Consider the following 18,600-nt stretch of genomic DNA (forward strand, 5'->3'; position numbering starts at 1 on the left):
TCTCTCTTGCGAGTCTCCTTTTCTAATTTTCCATCAGGATAAAGCTGTTTTGCGGACCTCGTTTAAATTTCTTCCTAAGGTTGTGAGCTCCAAATGTTCAATGTTTCCCATGTGCTCTGAATGCCTTCTGTAAAGGATAAGTGCTCCCTCTGACTCTGACATTGGTCACTGCGCTCTAAGGGGTCGATTTATCAACCCCTTCGGCAGACTTCGCCTGCCTACAACTGCAGGTTCGCACAAGAGAACCTGCAGTCCGTATTTAACAAGCAGCAGTCATTAGACCGATGCTTCCCTAACCTTTCGCCAACTCTTAGGTGGCGGATTTCAATCTCCCCAGTCTCGTCCGGCCGGTATGCATGTTCAAGTCCAAACAGATTGTGTAGTAAAATTGTATATTTGTATATTTCAAAATATCAATTTTCTTATATTTGTGCAACAAATAAAAATTCCTAAGCACCCCTAACCACTTAATGTGTGAATTGTGATTAAAAACTCAGTTTTCTACATTGTTCTTTATTTTGTCCACTCGTCCTGTAGTTTAACTTTTGTATTATTCTGCTGTCCCCAAAGAGAGACTGAAGTGCAAATGCAGACTTAGAGGCACAACTGAAGTCTTATACCAAGTCCCAGATCATTTAATACAGATTAATTTAGTATATGTAAAAGGCTCCCATAAGGCAACAGAATTAATGTTAATTCAAAAACAGCCCTCCACCACACTCCCCAGTGCTTGCTTATTTTATTTTGCCAACAACCCCCCCCCCCCCCCGAAAATAGGACAGAATCTTTATTATACAAGCAGGGACTAAGGGGGCCTTGTCTCTTGTTTTACTTTAATGTGTTACCTTGTGTTACTGTAGTTCCTTGAGCAGTGCCATAGCTCATTTTAATAAAGGGATATAAGATTAAATTAAAATAATAGAACAGTGGAGTTTGCTAACAAACAAAGTTTTTAAATGTTTTTAAAGTTGCATTTTTGAGGTAAATGTTTGCAGTGCAGTGGTGATGTTTTTCCTGATGGAGCTGTGCAGGACTGGGTACTAGGAACTATTAGGCAGGACCGACCAGGTAATTAAAGTAAACTTTTTGACTGGTCTGGTGTTACTTTGTCCTGCCTAACAGTGCCTATAGTACCCAGTTCTGCACCGCTACATCTACTCTACAGCAACCCCCATCTCAGGCCTGCTATCAGTAAGATGACGAAATTGCAAAATTATTTCCTACCTAGTGATTCAAAGCACCGCCAGCAGAAGAGCAAATGGGAACACATGTTCAGTTTGCAGTCACAGCGTGCTTGCGATCCAACTACCAAACCCTGGGGCCAAGGAAGAGATAAAAGCTACTTATGCACATTACTCTAACACGCTATGAGAATGACTAGGTAAAGCACCCGACCCCTAATACAGCTTCCTGTAACGTCACATGAGCTACGCGTCAACCAATAGGATGAGAGTAGATTAATGCTTCTAGTTCTGTAAGCAGCCTGCACGCCATGGAAGAGAGGAGGAGTAAGGTGGCGCCATTGCGCAAAGCAGTCTGCATGCCGTGTGAGAGGGGAAGAGTAAGATGGCGCCACAGCGGTGAACAGTGTTTGAGGCTCAGCATAACAACTAATCGATAACCAACTAATCGATAATGAAAATCGTTGACAACGATTTTCATTGATTTTATCGATTAGTTGTTTCAGCCCTAATATATACATATACACAATTTATAATTTTATATTACCATCTCAAAGTGTTTAATGTCCCTTTAAGAGGTCAATGCACTTACCCGCAAATGAGAAAGTGCACAAACATATACATTAATAAAAGTGCAAATCAAAACATTTATTTAAGTATCAGAATAACTCAGAAATATGCATGATACTGGCTATGATGTACCTTCTAATAGCCTGAGGGCTGTGTGCAGAAGCAATACTTACCCCAATAGCTTCCATTCCCCTGATCTTACCCTGTTGTAGTCAGAAGAAACAGTAGAGAGCCCATCCAGTACTGTATTCAACAGTAGTGAATATACTGAGGGAGAACATTCGCTCGGTTAGACAGAAGGAGCCTAAAGGAAATGTCCCAGCGACCCCTGAAGCAGGCTTGTGACCACAACTCTCGCAAGGAGATTTACAATGCACAGCCAGTACTTTATTATGTCCCTCTCTTCCAGGAACTATCCATGGAGGTGGAATTTTTGGGATTAATATCCCTGCAATCTTGAAGAAAAGGCAGAGCACCTCTATCTTTGCCTGCCCCCTAGACTAGGCAAAGAAAATACTGGGAGGGTCAAGCAAAGAAGGAGGGATATTAAAGCTCAATAATCTGACACTTTCTGCAATGAGATTTTTTTTAGCGAAAACATTTCTGCAGGTCATTTTTCAATAAAACACTATCATTTTAAATTACACTAAAGCACCATTCCAATTGCAATGTGTTGATTAACTGGAGAACAAAACAAGTTTTATAATATATTACAGCAGTTGAAAATTACAGCAAAAAGTTTTCTGTAGATATGCTGCATTTTTTTGCAGTGACAATCTCAGATCACAGCATATTTTACCTTGGAGCACATAACAGATTCCTATAGAGCAACACATTATAATTATTGTCTGATACCTCTTGAGCGCTAAGCTGAGGATGCGCAAGAAGTTCTTCATGTAGTTTTGCGTTATAATGCTCTATCCTTTAAAATTATAGGGTGCACTTAAAGTTTCAGCTAAGTTAAGATGCTGTGGCTGAAATATATAACCATCCATTTGTAACACTAGATTGTTTATTATTCTTTGTGCAAGGTTGTGTAAAAGATAACAAACAACCTGCACTATCGATTACGCTCCACTTGTAATCCAGCCCATAGTTAGTAAGGGATATTAGTGCAAACATATTACACTGTAAAAAACACAGAGCATTTTACTGAATTAGAATTCCCCTTTAAATAAAAATTGCGTTTGTAAACGCCTTTAGACAGAGAAACAAAGCAGTCTCTCAGTTTGACTAAAAAAAATAAATGGGCCCCAAACACGAGGCGACAGAACATTCACAAAACTGGTTACCTGAGATTCATGTCCAGGATGATCTGCTTCTTGTCCAGCTCTGTGTGGGCTTTAACTCCAATCACCTTTGGGGCCTGGTAAATGTTCAAGAAGTTTAAGTGATGTCTGGGAGGATGCTTAGTGTGTGATTGAAATTGTACTAAGCCAGTGGTTTGCAAATATACAGTATATGAAACTAAGGAGCCAGCCAGGAACCAGAAACATATTTATTTAGGAGTTGTATAGGTTTTTATATATAGCACTGGTTTTCAAGGCCGTCCTAAGGTGTTCCTAACAGGCCAGATATTCAGGATTACCTTGCGTGAGAGCAGGTAAAATAACCAGGTTTACTAATCGGCTGATTATTTCACCTGTGCTCTAGTTAAGATATCCTGAAAATCTGGCCGGTTGGGGAGAGATGAGGACAGTGAGAATAGAGAACAAAAATAACAAATAGAAATCTGAAATAAGAATTTAGACCTTGTGGTTCCTGGACTCCTGTCATGCTCTGAATTAGGCTACACAGTGATGAAATTATTATAATCGTAATAATTTGAATTCTCTAAAACTAAGGCATCATGTGTCATGTTTCATAGGGACATCATACTCAAAAATATATATCATGAATATCATGAATATGAAAGCATCATTTAAACTTTGAATACAGAAATACTAATTGTCTAGTTCACAATTGTGTAATACACATGGACAAAAAAAAAATGAGTTCCATGTCTTTAAATGCTAATAAAATGTGTGTAAAACACTCCATCTCTACTAATTATAGTATTGATGAAGGATTTGTTATTAAAATTACCTTCTCCCCAAAGTTGATTTTGGTGAAGTAGAGAGTCGACAGGTGATTGTTGGATGATCGCACTAAAGGTGCTATGGTATCTGTAAGCAGCTTCTCTAGGTACTGACCAATAAACGGCCACATCTGTGCCAGGAGCTGTAGGGGATGAAAAGTAAAAAACACAATTTATGCTTACCTGATAAATTTATTTCTCTTGTGGTGTATCCAGTCCACGGATCATCCATTACTTGTGGGATATTCTCATTCCCAACAGGAAGTTGCAAGAGGACACCCACAGCAGAGCTGTAATATAGCTCCTCCCCTAACTGTCATAGCCAGTCATTCGACCAAAAACAAGCCGAGAAAGGAGGAACCATAGGGTGTAGTGGTTACTGTAGTTTAAATTTAAAAATTACCTGCCTTAAAATGACAGGGCGGGCCGTGGACTGGATACACCACAAGAGAAATAAATTTATCAGGTAAGCATAAATTGTGTTTTCTCTTGTAAGGTGTATCCAGTCCACGGATCATCCATTACTTGTGGGATACCAATACCAAAGCTAAAGTACACGGATGAAGGGAGGGACAAGGCAGGAACTTAAATGGAAGGAACCACTGCCTGTAAAACCTTTCTCCCAAATATAGCCTCCGAAGAAGCAAAAGTATCAAATTTGTAAAATTTTGAAAAAGTATGAAGCGAAGACCAAGTCGCCGCCTTGCAAATCTGTTTAACAGAAGCCTCATTTTTAAAGGCCCAAGTGGAAGCCACAGCTCTAGTGGAATGAGCTGTAATCCTTTCAGGAGGCTGCTGTCCAGCAGTCTCATAGGCTAAGCGGATTAAGCTTCTTAGCCAAAAAGAAAAAGCCTTTTGACCTCTCCTCTGTCCAGAGTAGACAACAAACAAAGCAGATGTTTGACGAAAATCTTTAGTAGCTTGTAAGTAAAACTTTAAAGCACAGACCACGTCCAGATTGTGTAACACAAGGATGGATCCACAATCTCTTGATTGATATTCTTGTTAGATACCACCTTAGGTAAGAACCCAGGTTTGATACGCAGGACTACCTTATCCGTATGAAAAATCAGATAAGGAGAATCACATTGTAAGGCAGATAGCTCAGAGACTCTACGAGCCGAGGAAATAGCTACCAAAAAAAAAAAAAAAAAAAGAACTTTTCAAGATAAAAGTTTGATATCTATGGAATGAAGAGGTTCAAACGGAACTCCTTGAAGAACCTTAAGAACCAAGTTTAAGCTCCATGGTGGAGCAACAGGTTTAAACACAGGCTTGATTCAAACTAAAGCCTGACAAAATGCCTGAACGTCTGGAACATCTGCCAGACGCTAGTGCAAAAGAATAGACAGAGCAAAAATCTGTCCCTTTAAGAAACTAGCTGACAATCCTTTTTCCAAACCTTCTTGGAGAAAAGATAAAATCCTAGGAATCCTGACCTTACTCCATGAGTAACCCTTGGATTCACACCAATAAAGATATCTACGCCATACCTTATGGTAAATTTTCCTGGTGACAGGCTTTCATGCCTGTATTAAGGTATCAATAACTGACTCTGAGAAGCCACGCTTTGATAAAATCAAGCATTCAATCTCCAGGCAGTCAGCCTCAGAGAAATTAGATTTGGATGGTTGAAAGGACCCTGAAGTAGAAGGTCCTGTCTCAGAGGCAGAGACCATGGTGGAAAGGATGACATGTCCACTAGATCTGCATACCAGGTCCTGCGTGGCCACGCAGGTGCTATCAGAATCACCAATGCTCTCTCCTGCTTGATCTTGGCAATCAGTCGAGGGAGCAGAGGAAACGGTGGAAACACATAAGCCAGGTTGAAAAACCAGGGCGCTGCTAGAGAATCTATCAGTGTCGCCTTGGGATCCCTGGACCTGGATCCGTAACACGGAAGCTTGGCGTTCTGGCGAGACGCCATGAGATCCAGTTCTGGTTTGCCCCAACGGAGAATCAGTTGTGCAAATACCCCCGGATGAAAAGTCTGACGACTTAGAAAATCCGCCTCCCAGTGCTCTACACCTGGGATATGGATAGCTGATAGGTGGCAAGAGTGAATCTCTGCCCAGTGAATTATTTTTGAAACTTCTAACATCTCTAGGGAACTTCTTCTTCCCCCTCGATGGTTAATGTAAGCTACAGTCGTGATGTTGACCGACTGAAATCTGATGTACCTCAGAGTTGCTAACTGAGGCCAAACCTGAAGAGCCTTGAATATCGCTCTTAGTTCCAGAATATTTATTGGAAGGAGAGACTCCTCCTGAGTCCACGATCCCTGAGCCTTCAGGGAGTTCCAGACTGCACCCCAACCTAGAAGGCTGGCATTTGTTGTTACAATAGTCCAATCTGGCCTGCGAAGGTCATACCTTTGGACAGATGGACCCGAGATAGCCACCAGGGAAGAGGATCCCTGGTCTCTTGGTCCAGATTCAGTTGAGGGGCCAAATCTGTGTAATCCCCGCTCCACTGACTGAGCCTGCATAGTTGCAGCGGTCTGAGATGTAAGCGTGCAAACGGCACTATGTCCATTGCCGCTACCATTAAGCCGATTACTTCCATACACTGAGCCACCAAAGGGCGCGGAATGGAATGAAGAACCCGACAGGAATTTAGAAGCTTTGATAACCTGGACTCCGTCAAGGTAAATTTTCATTTCTACAGAATCTATCAGAGTCCCTAGAAAGGAAACTCTTGTGAGTGGGGATAGAGAACACTTTTCCTCGTTCACTTTCCACCCATGCGACCTCAGAAATGCCAGTACTACGTCCGTATGAGACTTGGCAATTTGGAAGTTTGACGCCTGTATCAGGATGTCGTCTAAATAAGGGGCTACTGCTATGCCCCGCGGCCTTAGGACCGCCAAAATCGACCCTAGAACCTTTGTAAAGATTCTTGGGGATGTAGCTAATCCAAAGGGAAGAGCTACAACTGGTAATGCCTGTCTTGAAAGGCAAACCTGAGAAACCGATGATGATCTTTGTCTATCGGAATGTGAAGATAAGCATCCTTTAGATCCACTGTAGTCATATACAGGGAGTGCAGAATTATTAGGCAAATGAGTATTTTGACCACATCATCCTCTTTATGCATGTTGTCTTACTCCAAGCTGTATAGGCTTGAAAGCCTACTACCAATTAAGCATATTAGGTGATGTGCATCTCTGTAATGAGAAGGGGTGTGGTCTAATGACATCAACACCCTATATCAGGTGTGCATAATTATTAGACAACTTCCTTTCCTTTGGCAAAATGGGTCAAAAGAAGGACTTGACAGGCTCAGAAAAGTCAAAAATAGCGAGATATCTTGCAGAGGGATGCAGCACTCTTAAAATTGCAAAGCTTCTGAAGCGTGATCATCGAACAATCAAGCGTTTCATTCAAAATAGTCAACAGGGTCGCAAGAAGCGTAAAATAACTGCCCATGAACTGAGAAAAGTCAAGCGTGCAGCTGCCAAGATGCCACTTGCCACCAGTTTGGCCATATTTCAGAGCTGCAACATCACTGGAGTGCCCAAAAGCACAAGGTGTGCAATACTCAGAGACATGGCCAAGGTAAGAAAGGCTGAAAGACGACCACCACTGAACAAGACACACAAGCTGAAATGTCAAGACTGGGCCAAGAAATATCTCAAGACTGATTTTTCTAAGGTTTTATGGACTGATGAAATGAGAGTGAGTCTTGATGGGCCAGATGGATGGGCCCGTGGCTGGATTGGTAAAGGGCAGAGAGCTCCAGTCCGACTCAGACGCCAGCAAGGTGGAGGTGGAGTACTGGTTTGGGCTGGTATCATCAAAGATGAGCTTGTGGGGCCTCTTCGGGTTGAGGATGGTGTCAAGCTTAACTCCCAGTCCTACTGCCAGTTTCTGGAAGACACCTTCTTCAAGCAGTGGTACAGGAAGAAGTCTGCATCCTTCAAGAAAAACATGATTTTCATGCAGGACAATGCTCCATCACACGCGTCCAAGTACTCCACAGTGTGGCTGGCAAGAAAGGGTATAAAAGAAGAAAATCTAATGACATGGCCTCCTTGTTCACCTGATCTGAACCCCATTGAGAACCTGTGGTCCATCATCAAATGTGAGATTTACAATGAGGGAAAACAGTACACCTCTCTGAACAGTGTCTGGGAGGCTGTGGTTGCTGCTGCACGCAATGTTGATGGTGAACAGATCAAAACACTGACAGAATCCATGGATGGCAGGCTTTTGAGTGTCCTTGCAAAGAAAGGTGGCTATATTGGTCACTGATTTGTTTTTGTTTTGTTTTTGAATGTCAGAAATGTATATTTGTGAATGTTGAGATGTTATATTGGTTTCACTGGTAAAAATAAATAATTGAAATGGGTATATATTTGTTTTTTGTTAAGTTGCCTAATAATTATGCACAGTAATAGTCACCTGCACACACAGATATCCCCCTAAAATAGCTATAACTAAAAACAAACTAAAAACTACTTCCAAAACTATTCAGCTTTGATATTAATGAGTTTTTTGGGTTCATTGAGAACATGGTTGTTGTTCAATAATAAAATTAATCCTCAAAAATACAACTTGCCTAATAATTCTGCACTCCCTGTATTGACCCTCCTGGATCAGTGGTAGGATGGTACAAATAGTTTCCATCTTGAACGACGGAACTTTGAGGAATTTGTTTAAGATCTTTAGATCCAAAATCGGTCTGAAGGTTCCCTCTTTTTTGGGAACCACAAACAGATTTGAGTAAAAACCCTGTTCCTGTTCCTCCTTTGGAACTGGATGGATCACTCCCATAACTAGGAGGTCTCGTACACAGTGTAAGAATGCCTCACTCTTTATCTGGTTTGCAGATAATTGTGAAAGGTGAAATCTCCCTTTTGGGGGGGAAGCTTTGAAGTCCAGAAGATATCCCTGGGCTATAATTTCCAACGCCTAGGGATCCTGAACATCTCTTGCCCACGCCTGGGTGAAGAGTGAAAGTCTGCCCCCTACTAGATCCGTTACCGGATAGGGGGTCGTTCCTTCATGCTGTCTTAGAGGCAGCAGCAGGCTTTTTGACCTGCTTACCTTTTTTCCAGGTCTGGTTTGGTCTCCAGACCGTCTTGGATTGAGCAAAAGTTCCCTCTTGTTTATTATTAGAGGAAGTTGATGCCGCACCTGCCTTGAAGTTTCGAAAAGCACGAAAATTAGACTGTTTGGCCCTAGATTTGGACCTGTCCTGAGGAAGGGCACAACCTTTTCCTCCCGTGATATCAGCAATAATCTCCTTCAAACCAGGCCCGAATAGGGTCTGCCCCTTGAAGGGAATGTTAAGTAGCTTAGATTTTAAAGTCACGTCAGCTGACCATGATTTAAAGCCATAGCGCTCTGCGCGCCTGTATAGCAAAACCAGAATTCTTAGCCGTTAGTTTATTCAAATGAACAATGGCATCAGAAATAAAATAATTGGCTAGCTTAAGTGCTCTAAGTTTGCCAAGTATGTCATCCAATGGAGTCTCTACCTGTAAAGCCTCTTCCAGAGACTCAAACCAGTACGCCGCAGCAGCAGTGACAGGGGCAATGCATGCAATGGGCTGTAGGATAAAACCTTGTTGAATAAATATTTTCTTAAGGTAACCTTCTAATTTTTTATCCATTGGCTCTAAAAAAGCACAACTGTCCTCGACAGGGATAGTAGTACGCTTTGCTAGAGTAGAAACTGCTCCCTCCACCTTAGGGACTGTCTGCCATAAGTCCCGAGTGGTGGCGTCTATTGGAAAACATTTTTCTAAAAATAGGAGGGGAAGAGAACGGCACACCTGGTCTATCCCATTCCTTATTAATAATTTCTGTAAACCTTTTAGGTATTGGAAAAACATCAGTACACACCGGCACTGCAAAGCATTTATCCAGTCTACAAAATTTCTCTGGCACTGCAATGGTATCACAGTCATTCAGAGCAGCTAAAACCTCCCTAAGTAACACGCGGAGGTGTTCAAGCTTAAATTTAAATGTAGAAATATTAGAATGTCATTAACATCACCCACTGACTGAAGCTCTCCTTCCTCAGCTTCTGCATATTGTGAGGCAGTATCAGACATGGTTCTTAAAGCGTCAGTATGCTCTGCATTTTGTCTCACCCCAGAGCTATCTCGCTAACCTCTAAGTTCAGGTAGTCTGGCTAATACCGCAGTGTATTATCCATGACTGCCGCCATGTCTTGTAAAGTAAACGCTATGGGCGCCCTAGATGTACTTGGCGCCATTTGAGCGTGAGTCCCTTGGGCGGGAGTCAAAGGGTCTGACACGTGGGGAGAGTTAGTCGGCATAACTTTCCCCTCGTCAGATTCCTCTGGTGATAATTTTTTTTAAAAACAGAATATGATCTTTATTGCATAAAATGAAATCAGTACATTTGGTACACATTCTAAGAGGGGGTTCCACCATGGCTTTTAAACATAATGAACAAGGAGTTTCTTCTATGTCAGACATGTTTATACAGACTAGCAATGAGACTAGCAAGCTTGGAAAACACTTTAAATCAAGTTAACAAGCAAATATAAAAAAAACGGTACTGTGCCTTTAAGAGAAACAAATTTTGTCAGAATTTGAAAAACAGTGAAAAAATGCAGTAAATCAAACGAAATTTTTACAGTGTATGTAATAGGCTAGCAGAGCATTGCATCCACTTGCAAATGGATGATTAACCCCTTAGTTCAAAAAACGGATCAAAAAAATGAAAGACGTTTTTTTTGTTGTTTTTTTTTTAACAGTCACAACCAACTGCCACAGCAAGCTGTGGTCCTACCTTCCCCAATAAACGACTTTGGAAAGCCTTTGAGCCCTTTAGAGATGTCCTATAGCATACAGGGGGACTCCTGAGGGAAGCTGGATGTCACAGTTTGTAATTTTAACTGCACCAACTGTAACTTTTATACTATAACAGTGGAAAGCCTCAGTAAAACTGTTTCTAGTCAAAATTTAAGCCAGCCATGTGGAAAAAACTAGGCCCCAATAAAGTTTTATCACCAATGCATATATAAAAACGATTAAACATGCCAGCAAACGTTTATATTGCAATATCATAAGGGTATTACCCCTGGGAGTAAGCATGATACCAGTCGTTATTAAATCACTGTATTCAGGCTTAACTTACATTAATCCGGTATCAGCAGCATTTTCTAGTGTTTTCCATCTCTAGAAAAAATTATAACTGCACATACCTGATAGCAGAATAAACTGCACGCCATTCTCTCGCTGAAGTTACCTCATCTGTGTAATCCCCTCAGACATATGTGAGAATAGCAATGGATCTTATTTACAACCTGCTAAGATCATAGAAACCTCAGGCAGATTCTTCTTCTATTTACTGCCTGAGATAAAATAGCACAACTCCGGTACTATTTAAAAATAACAAACTTTTGATTGAAGAAAATAAACTAACTATATTTAACCACTCTCTCCTACAACATCCTAGCTTGTTGAGAGTTGCAAGAGAATGACTGGCTATGACAGTTAGGGGAGGAGCTATATTACAGCTCTGCTGTGGGTGTCCTCTTGCAACTTCCTGTTGGGAATGAGAATATCCCACAAGTAATGGATGATCCGTGGACTGGATACACCTTACAAGAGAAACAATTCACATATCTTCAGCAAGCACACACACTAGTACTGAAGGAGTGTGTGTGTGTGTATATATATATATATATATATATATATATATATATATATATATATATATATATATATATATATTACCTGATAAATTACTTTCTCCAACGGTGTGTCCGGTCCACGGCGTCATCCATTACTTGTGGGATATTCTCCTCCCCCACAGGGAAAGGCAAGGAGAGCACACAGCAAGAGCTGTCCATATAGTTCCTCCCAGGCTCCGCCCCCCCAGTCATTCGACCGACGGTTAGGAGAAAAAAAGGAGAAACTATAGGGTGCCGTGGTGACTGTAGTGTATAGAGAGAGAAATTTTTCAAACCTGATTAAAAAACCAGGGCGGGTCGTGGACCGGACACACCGTTGGAGAAAGTAATTTATCAGGTAAGCATAAATTCTGTTTTCTCCAACATTGGTGTGTCCGGTCCACGGCGTCATCCATTACTTGTGGGAACCAATACCAAAGCTTTAGGACACGGATGAAGGGAGGGAGCAAATCAGGTTACCTAAACAGAAGGCACCACGGCTTGCAAAACCTTTCTCCCAAAAATAGCCTCCGAAGAAGCAAAAAGTATCAAATTTGTAGAATTTGGCAAAAGTGTGCAGAGAAGACCAAGTTGCTGCCTCACATATCTGATCAACAGAAGCCTCGTTCTTGAAGGCCCATGTGGAAGCCACAGCCCTAGTAGCCAATCGGATAATGCTTTTCAGCCAGAAAGAAAGAGGTAGCAGTAGCTTTTTGTCCTCTCCTCTTACCAGAATAAACGACAAACAAAAAAGAAGTTTTGCCTGAAATCCTTTGTTGCTTCTAAATAGAACTTTAAAGCACGGACTACATCTAAATGGTGTAACAAATGTTCCTTCTTTGAAACTGGATTCGGACACAAAGAAGGGACAACTATTTCCTGGTTAATATTCTTGTTGGAAACAACTTTTGGAAGAAAACCAGGCTTGGTACGCAAAACAACCTTATCTGAATGGAACACCAGATAGGGTGGATCACACTGCAATAGTTCAGAAACTCTTCTAGCAGAAGAAATAGCAACCAAAAACAGAACTTTCCAAGATAGTAACTTGATATCTATGGAATGTAAGGGTTCAAATGGAACCCCTTGAAGAACTGAAAAAACTAAATTTAGACTCCAGGGAGGAGTCAAAGGTCTGTAAACAGGTTTGATTCTGACCAAAGCCTGTACAAAAGCTTGTACATCTGGCACAGCTGCCAGTCGTCTGTGTAACAAGACAGATAAAGCAGATCTCTGTCCTTTTAGAGAACTCGCTGACAATCCCTTATCCAAACCTTCTTGTTAGAAAGGAGAGGATCCTGGGAATATTAATCCATGAGAATCCCTTGGATTCACACCAACAGATATATCCTTTCCATATTTTATGGTAAATCCTTCTAGTCACAGGTTTTCTGGCTTGGACCAGAGTATCTATCACTGAATCTGAAAACCCGCGCTTGGATAAAATCAAGCGTTCAATTTCCAAGCAGTCAGCTGGAGAGAAACTAGATTTGGATGTTCGAATGGACCTTGCACCAGAAGATACTGTCTCAAAGGTAGCTTCCATGGTGGAGCCGATGACATATTCACCAGGTCTGCATACCAAGTCCTGCGTGGCCACGCAGGAGCTATCAGAATTACTGAGGCCTTCTCCTGTTTGATCCTGGCTACAAGCCTGGGAAGGAGAGGGAACGGTGGAAATGCATAAGCTAGGTTGAACGACCAAGGCGTCACTAATGCATCCACTAGAGTCGCCTTGGGATCCCTGGATCTGGACCCGTAGCAAGGAACCTTGAAGTTCTGACGAGACGCCATCAGATCCATGTCTGGAATGTCCCATAATTGAGTCAACTGGGCAAAAACCTCCGGGTGGAGTTCCCACTCCCCCGGATGGAAAGTCTGACGACTCAGATAATCCGCCTCCCAGTTGTCTACTCCTGGGATGTGAATTGCAGATAGATGGCAGGAGTGATCCTCCGCCCATTTGATGATCTTGGATACCTCTCTCATCGCCAAGGAACTCTTTGTTCCTCCCTGATGGTTGATGTAAGCTACAGTCGTCATGTTGTCTGACTGGAATCTTAAGAATCCGGCCTTCGCTAGTTGAGGCCAAGCCCGGAGAGCATTGAATATCGCTCTCAGTTCCAGGATGTTTATCGGGAGAAGAGACTCTTCCCGAGACCATAGACCCTGAGCTTTCAGGGAATCCCAGACCGCGCCCCAGCCTAATAGACTGGCGTCGGTCGTGACAATGACCCACTCTGGTCTGCGGAAACTCATTCCCTGAGACAGGTGATCCTGTGACAACCACCAACGGAGTGAGTCTCTGGTCATCTGGTCTACTTGAATCTTTGGAGACAAGTCTGTATAGTCCCCATTCCACTGCTTGAGCATGCACAGTTGTAATGGTCTTAGATGAATTTGAGCAAAAGGAACTATGTCCATTGCTGCAACCATCAACCCTACTACTACCATGCACTGAGCTATGGAAGGCTGCAGAATAGAGTGAAGAACTTGACAAGCTTTAGAAGCTTTGACTTTCTGACTTTTGTCAGGAAGATCTTCATTTTTAAAGAATCTATTATCGTTCCCAAGAAGGGAACTCTTGTCGACGGAGACGGGGAACTCTTTTCTACGTTCACCTTCCACCCGTGAGATATGAGAAAGGCTAGAACAATGTCTGTATGAGCCTTTGCTTTGGAAAGAGACGACGTTTGGATTAGAATGTCGTCCAGATAAGGTGCCACTGCAATACCCCTTGGTCTTAGAACCTCTAGAAGGGACCCTAGCACCTTTGTGAAAATCCTTGGATGATCTTTGTGGATAGGAATATGTAGATACGCATCCTTTAAATCCACGGTAGTCATAAATTGACCCTCCTGGATTGTAGATAAAATTGTTCGAATGGTTTCCATTTGAACGATGGAACTCTGAGAAATTTGTTTAGAATTTTTAAATCCAGAATTGGTCTGAAAATTCCCTCTTTTTTGGGAACTACAAACAGATTTGAGTAAAACCCCCGACCTTGTTCCACAGTTGGAACTGGGTGTATCACTCCCATCTTTAACAGGTCTTCTACACAATGTAAGAATGCCTGTCTCTTTATTTGGTTTGAAGATAAGTTAGACATGTGGAACCTTCCCCTTGAGGGTAGTTCCTTGAACTCCAGAAGAAAACCCTGAGAGACTATTTCTAGTGTCCAGGGATCCTGAACATCTCTTGCCTAAGCCTGAGCAAAGAGAGAGAGTCTGCCCCCTACTAGATCCGGTCCCGGATCGGGGGCTACCCCTTCATGCTGTTTTGGTAGCAGCAGCAGGCTTCTTGGCCTGTTTACCCTTGTTCCAGCCTTGCATTGATTTCCAAGCTGGTTTAGTCTGGGAAGCGTTACCCTCTTGTCTAGAGGCTGCCGAGTTGGAAGCCGGTCCGTACCTGAAATTGCGAATGGAACGAAAATTGGACTTATTCTTAGCCTTGAAAGGTTTATCTTGTGGGAGGGCATGGCCCTTTCCCTCAGTGATGTCTGAAATAATCTCTTTCAATTCTGGCCCAAAAAGGGTCTTACCTTTGAAAGGGGTATTAAGCAATTTTGTCTTGGAAGATACATCCGCCGACCAAGACTTTAGCCAGAGCGCTCTACGCGCCCCAATTGTAAACCCTGAATTTTTCGCCGCTAACCTCGCTAACTGCAAAGCGGTGTCTAAAATAAAGGAATTAGCTAACTTAAGTGCGTGAATTCTGTCCATGACTTCCTCATACGGAGTCTCCCTACTGAGCGACTTTTCCAGTTCCTCGAACTAGAACCACGCCGCTGTAGTGACAGGAATAATGCACGAAATAGGTTAAAGGAGGTAACCTTGCTGTACAAAAATCTTTTTAAGCAAACCCTCCAATTTTTTATCCATAGGATCTTTGAAAGCACAATTGTCCTCAATAGGAATGGTCGTGCGCTTGGCTAGAGTAGAAACCGCCCCCTCGACCTTAGGGACTGTTTGCCATGTGTCCTTCCTGGGGTCGACCATAGGGAACAATTTCTTAAATATAGGAGGAGGGACAAAAGGTATGCCTGGCTTCTCCCACTCCTTAATCACTATGTCCGCCACCCGCTTAGGTATCGGAAAAGCATCAGGGTGCACCGGGACCTCAAGGAACTTGTCCATCTTGCGCAATTTTTCTGGGTTGACCAGATTGTCACAATCATCCAGAGTAGATAGCACCTCCTTAAGTAATGCGCGGAGATTTAAATGTCACAACATCAGGTTCTGCCTGCTGAGAAATTCTTCCTGTATCAGAAATTTCCCCATCTGACAAACCCTCCCTCACTGCCACTTCAGATGGGTGTGAGGGTATGACAGAAAAATTATCATCAGCGCCCTCCTGCTCTACAGTGTTTAAAACAGAGCAATCGCGCTTTCTCTGAAATGCTGGCATTTTGGATAAAATATTAGCTATGGAGTTATCCATTACTGCTGTCAATTGCTGCATAGTAACAAGCATTGGTGCGCTAGAAGTACTAGGGGTCGCCTGCGCGGGCATAACTGGTATAGACACAGAAGGAGATGATGTAGAACTATGTCTACTTCCTTCATCTGAGGAATCATCCTGGGCAACTTTACAATTTGTGACAGTACTGTCCTTACTTTGTTTGGACGCTATGGCACAATTATCACACATATTTGAAGGGGGAACCACATTGGCTACCATACATACAGAACATGATCTATCTGAAGGTACAGACATGTTAAACAGGCTTAAACTGGTTAATAAAGCACAAAAACCGTTTTAAAACAAAACCGTTACTGTCTCTTTAAATGTTAAACAGGGCACACTTTATTACTGAATATGTGAAAAACTATGAAGGAATTATCCAATCTTTACCAAATTTTCACCACAGTGCATTCAAAGTATTGCACCCCAATTTTCAAGCTGTTAACCCTTAAAATGTGGAAACCGGAGCCGTTTTTAATTTTAACCCCCTTACAGTCCCAGCTACAGCCTTTGCTGCGACTTCACCAATCCCAGGGGGGTATATGATATCAAATGAAGCCTTCTAGGAACGTTTTTAGTGGATTCCAGACCCACACACATGCAGCTGCATGTACTATACTCAAAAGTAACTGCACAGTAATGGCGCGAAAATGAGGCTCTGCCTACTACAGAGAAAGGCCCTTCCTGACTGGGAAGGTGTCTTAACAAGTGCCTGGTGCCAAAAAACATTCCCCAATGTTATAAAAGTGTGAAATTCAACTTCAAACTGCATATAATACTTAAATAAAGCAATCAATTTAGCCCTTAAGAGTGTCTACCAGTGTATAGCCCATAATAAGCCCTTTATTCTGTTTGAGACTAAGAAAATGGCTTACCAATCCCCATGAGGGAAAATGACAGCCTTCCAGCATTACACAGTCTTGTTAGAAAAATGGCTAGTCATACCTTGAGCAGAAAAGTCTGCAAACTGTTCCCCCCAACTGAAGTTCTCTCATCTCAACAGTCCTGTGTGGGAACAGCAACTGATTTTAGTTACTGTCTGCTAAAATCATAATCCTCTTTTAAACAGAACTCTTCATCTCTTTCTGTTTCAGAGTAAATAGTACATACCAGCACTATTTTAAAATAACAAACTCTTGATAGAAGAATAAAAAACTACAACTAAACACCACAAACTCCTCACCATCCCCGAGGAGATATGCTACTTGTTCAGAGCGGCAAGGAGAATGACTGGGGGGGCGGAGCCTGGGAGGAACTATATGGACAGCTCTTGCTGTGTGCTCTCCTTGCCTTTCCCTGTGGGGGAGGAGAATATCCCACAAGTAATGGATGACGCCGTGGACCGGACACACCGTTGGAGAAAAGTGAGTTTAAAATCCTCCACTAAATCCAAAATGTAGAGAAAATAACTAATTGTGTAAACCATTTACAAATCTAGACAAGTCAGAAGACTTGCTTTTACCCCAGAAACTCTCTGATTACACTGTTTCCAATGCAGCAAAGGATCCTGGGTGAGATATGCAAATGAGGTTCACAATGACTCACTTTTTTACTTCTAGCCTGCTTTTTAAGGCAGACTTCCCTTTACGCCATAGCATCGCCGCATTACAAAGCTTAGCTAGGGGTAGTACAGTGATTCAGACCAATCAATCAGAGAGTTTCTGGGGTAAAAGCAAGTCATCTGACTTGTCTAGATTTGTAAATGGTTTACACAATTAGTTATTTTCTCTACATTTTGGATTTAGTGGAGGATTTTAAACTTACTTTTCGCCTCCCCATATTTTAAATTGCTGTTGTATTTCCTCCAGAAAACAACTTTATCAAGCAGTGATTCAACCTACTCCCAGCTGATGAGTGGCAATAACCACGAAACAGCTGTCCTGGGATTAGTCTGAATCACTGTACTACCCCTAGCTAAGCTTAGAAGCTGTGTAATGCGGCGATGCTATGGCGTAAAGGGAAGTCTGTCTTAAAAAGCAGGCTAGAAGTAAAAAAGTGAGTCATTGTGAACCTCATTTGCATATCTCACCCAGAATCCTTTGCTGCATTGGAAACATTGTAATCAGAGAGTTTCTGGGGTAAAAGCAAGTCTTCTGACTTGTCTAGATTTGTAAATGGTTTACACAATGGGTGTAGCACATTTTGCAGCCAGTGAAGCAGTGGCAGCTGAATTAACTTTCTATTACTTGTTATATGAATACTACTAGAAAGTTAATTTAGCTGCTGGTTCTTTCAGAGGTTGCGGTAAACTACATTTCCCATATTGCACCTATAACCCATCAAGTAGTTTGCTAGCAGCACATGTCACGCCCACCCCCCGGCCAGAGTAGACCTGGCTGAGACTCAGTCTGGAGAAAACCGACGCACTGCATGTGCACTGTCAGTGTCTTGCATCTGAGAGAAGAGGTAGGAGGGCTGGGTCTGGGACTGGGGGCGGACAGAGGGGGAAGGACGGCCATCAACAGCAGTAGCACTGCGCGGCTGACATGTGACACATTGTGATCAGTGGTTGCTCGTGGACCGGACCGATGTTGTCGGAGTGAGTTGACAACTAGTAAGTAGTAGTGAGATTGATGGGAACTTGTGAGGGCACTGGCAGTGGCACAGCTGCAGCTTCAGGGACAGTTAAAGCGCAAAATCACACTCACAAATGTT

At 42.4% G+C, this 18,600-nt stretch overlaps 1 protein-coding gene across 1 annotated transcript in view; it reads right to left on the bottom strand.

Moving 5' to 3' along the window:
• The window catches only part of ESYT1 (extended synaptotagmin 1), a 215,890-nt gene that overhangs the window by 129,350 nt on the left and 67,940 nt on the right, over positions 1-18,600 (bottom strand). Inside the window, exons 3-4 of the mRNA XM_053708110.1 lie at positions 3,837-3,971; positions 3,044-3,117 (exon numbers count right to left, since the gene is read on the bottom strand). Coding sequence (XP_053564085.1) covers positions 3,044-3,117; positions 3,837-3,971 — 209 coding nt within the window. The remainder of the gene's footprint in view (positions 1-3,043; positions 3,118-3,836; positions 3,972-18,600) is intronic.

Source organism: Bombina bombina, chromosome 3, assembly GCF_027579735.1.
Source record: "Bombina bombina isolate aBomBom1 chromosome 3, aBomBom1.pri, whole genome shotgun sequence".
NCBI classification, from domain to species: domain Eukaryota; kingdom Metazoa; phylum Chordata; class Amphibia; order Anura; family Bombinatoridae; genus Bombina; species Bombina bombina.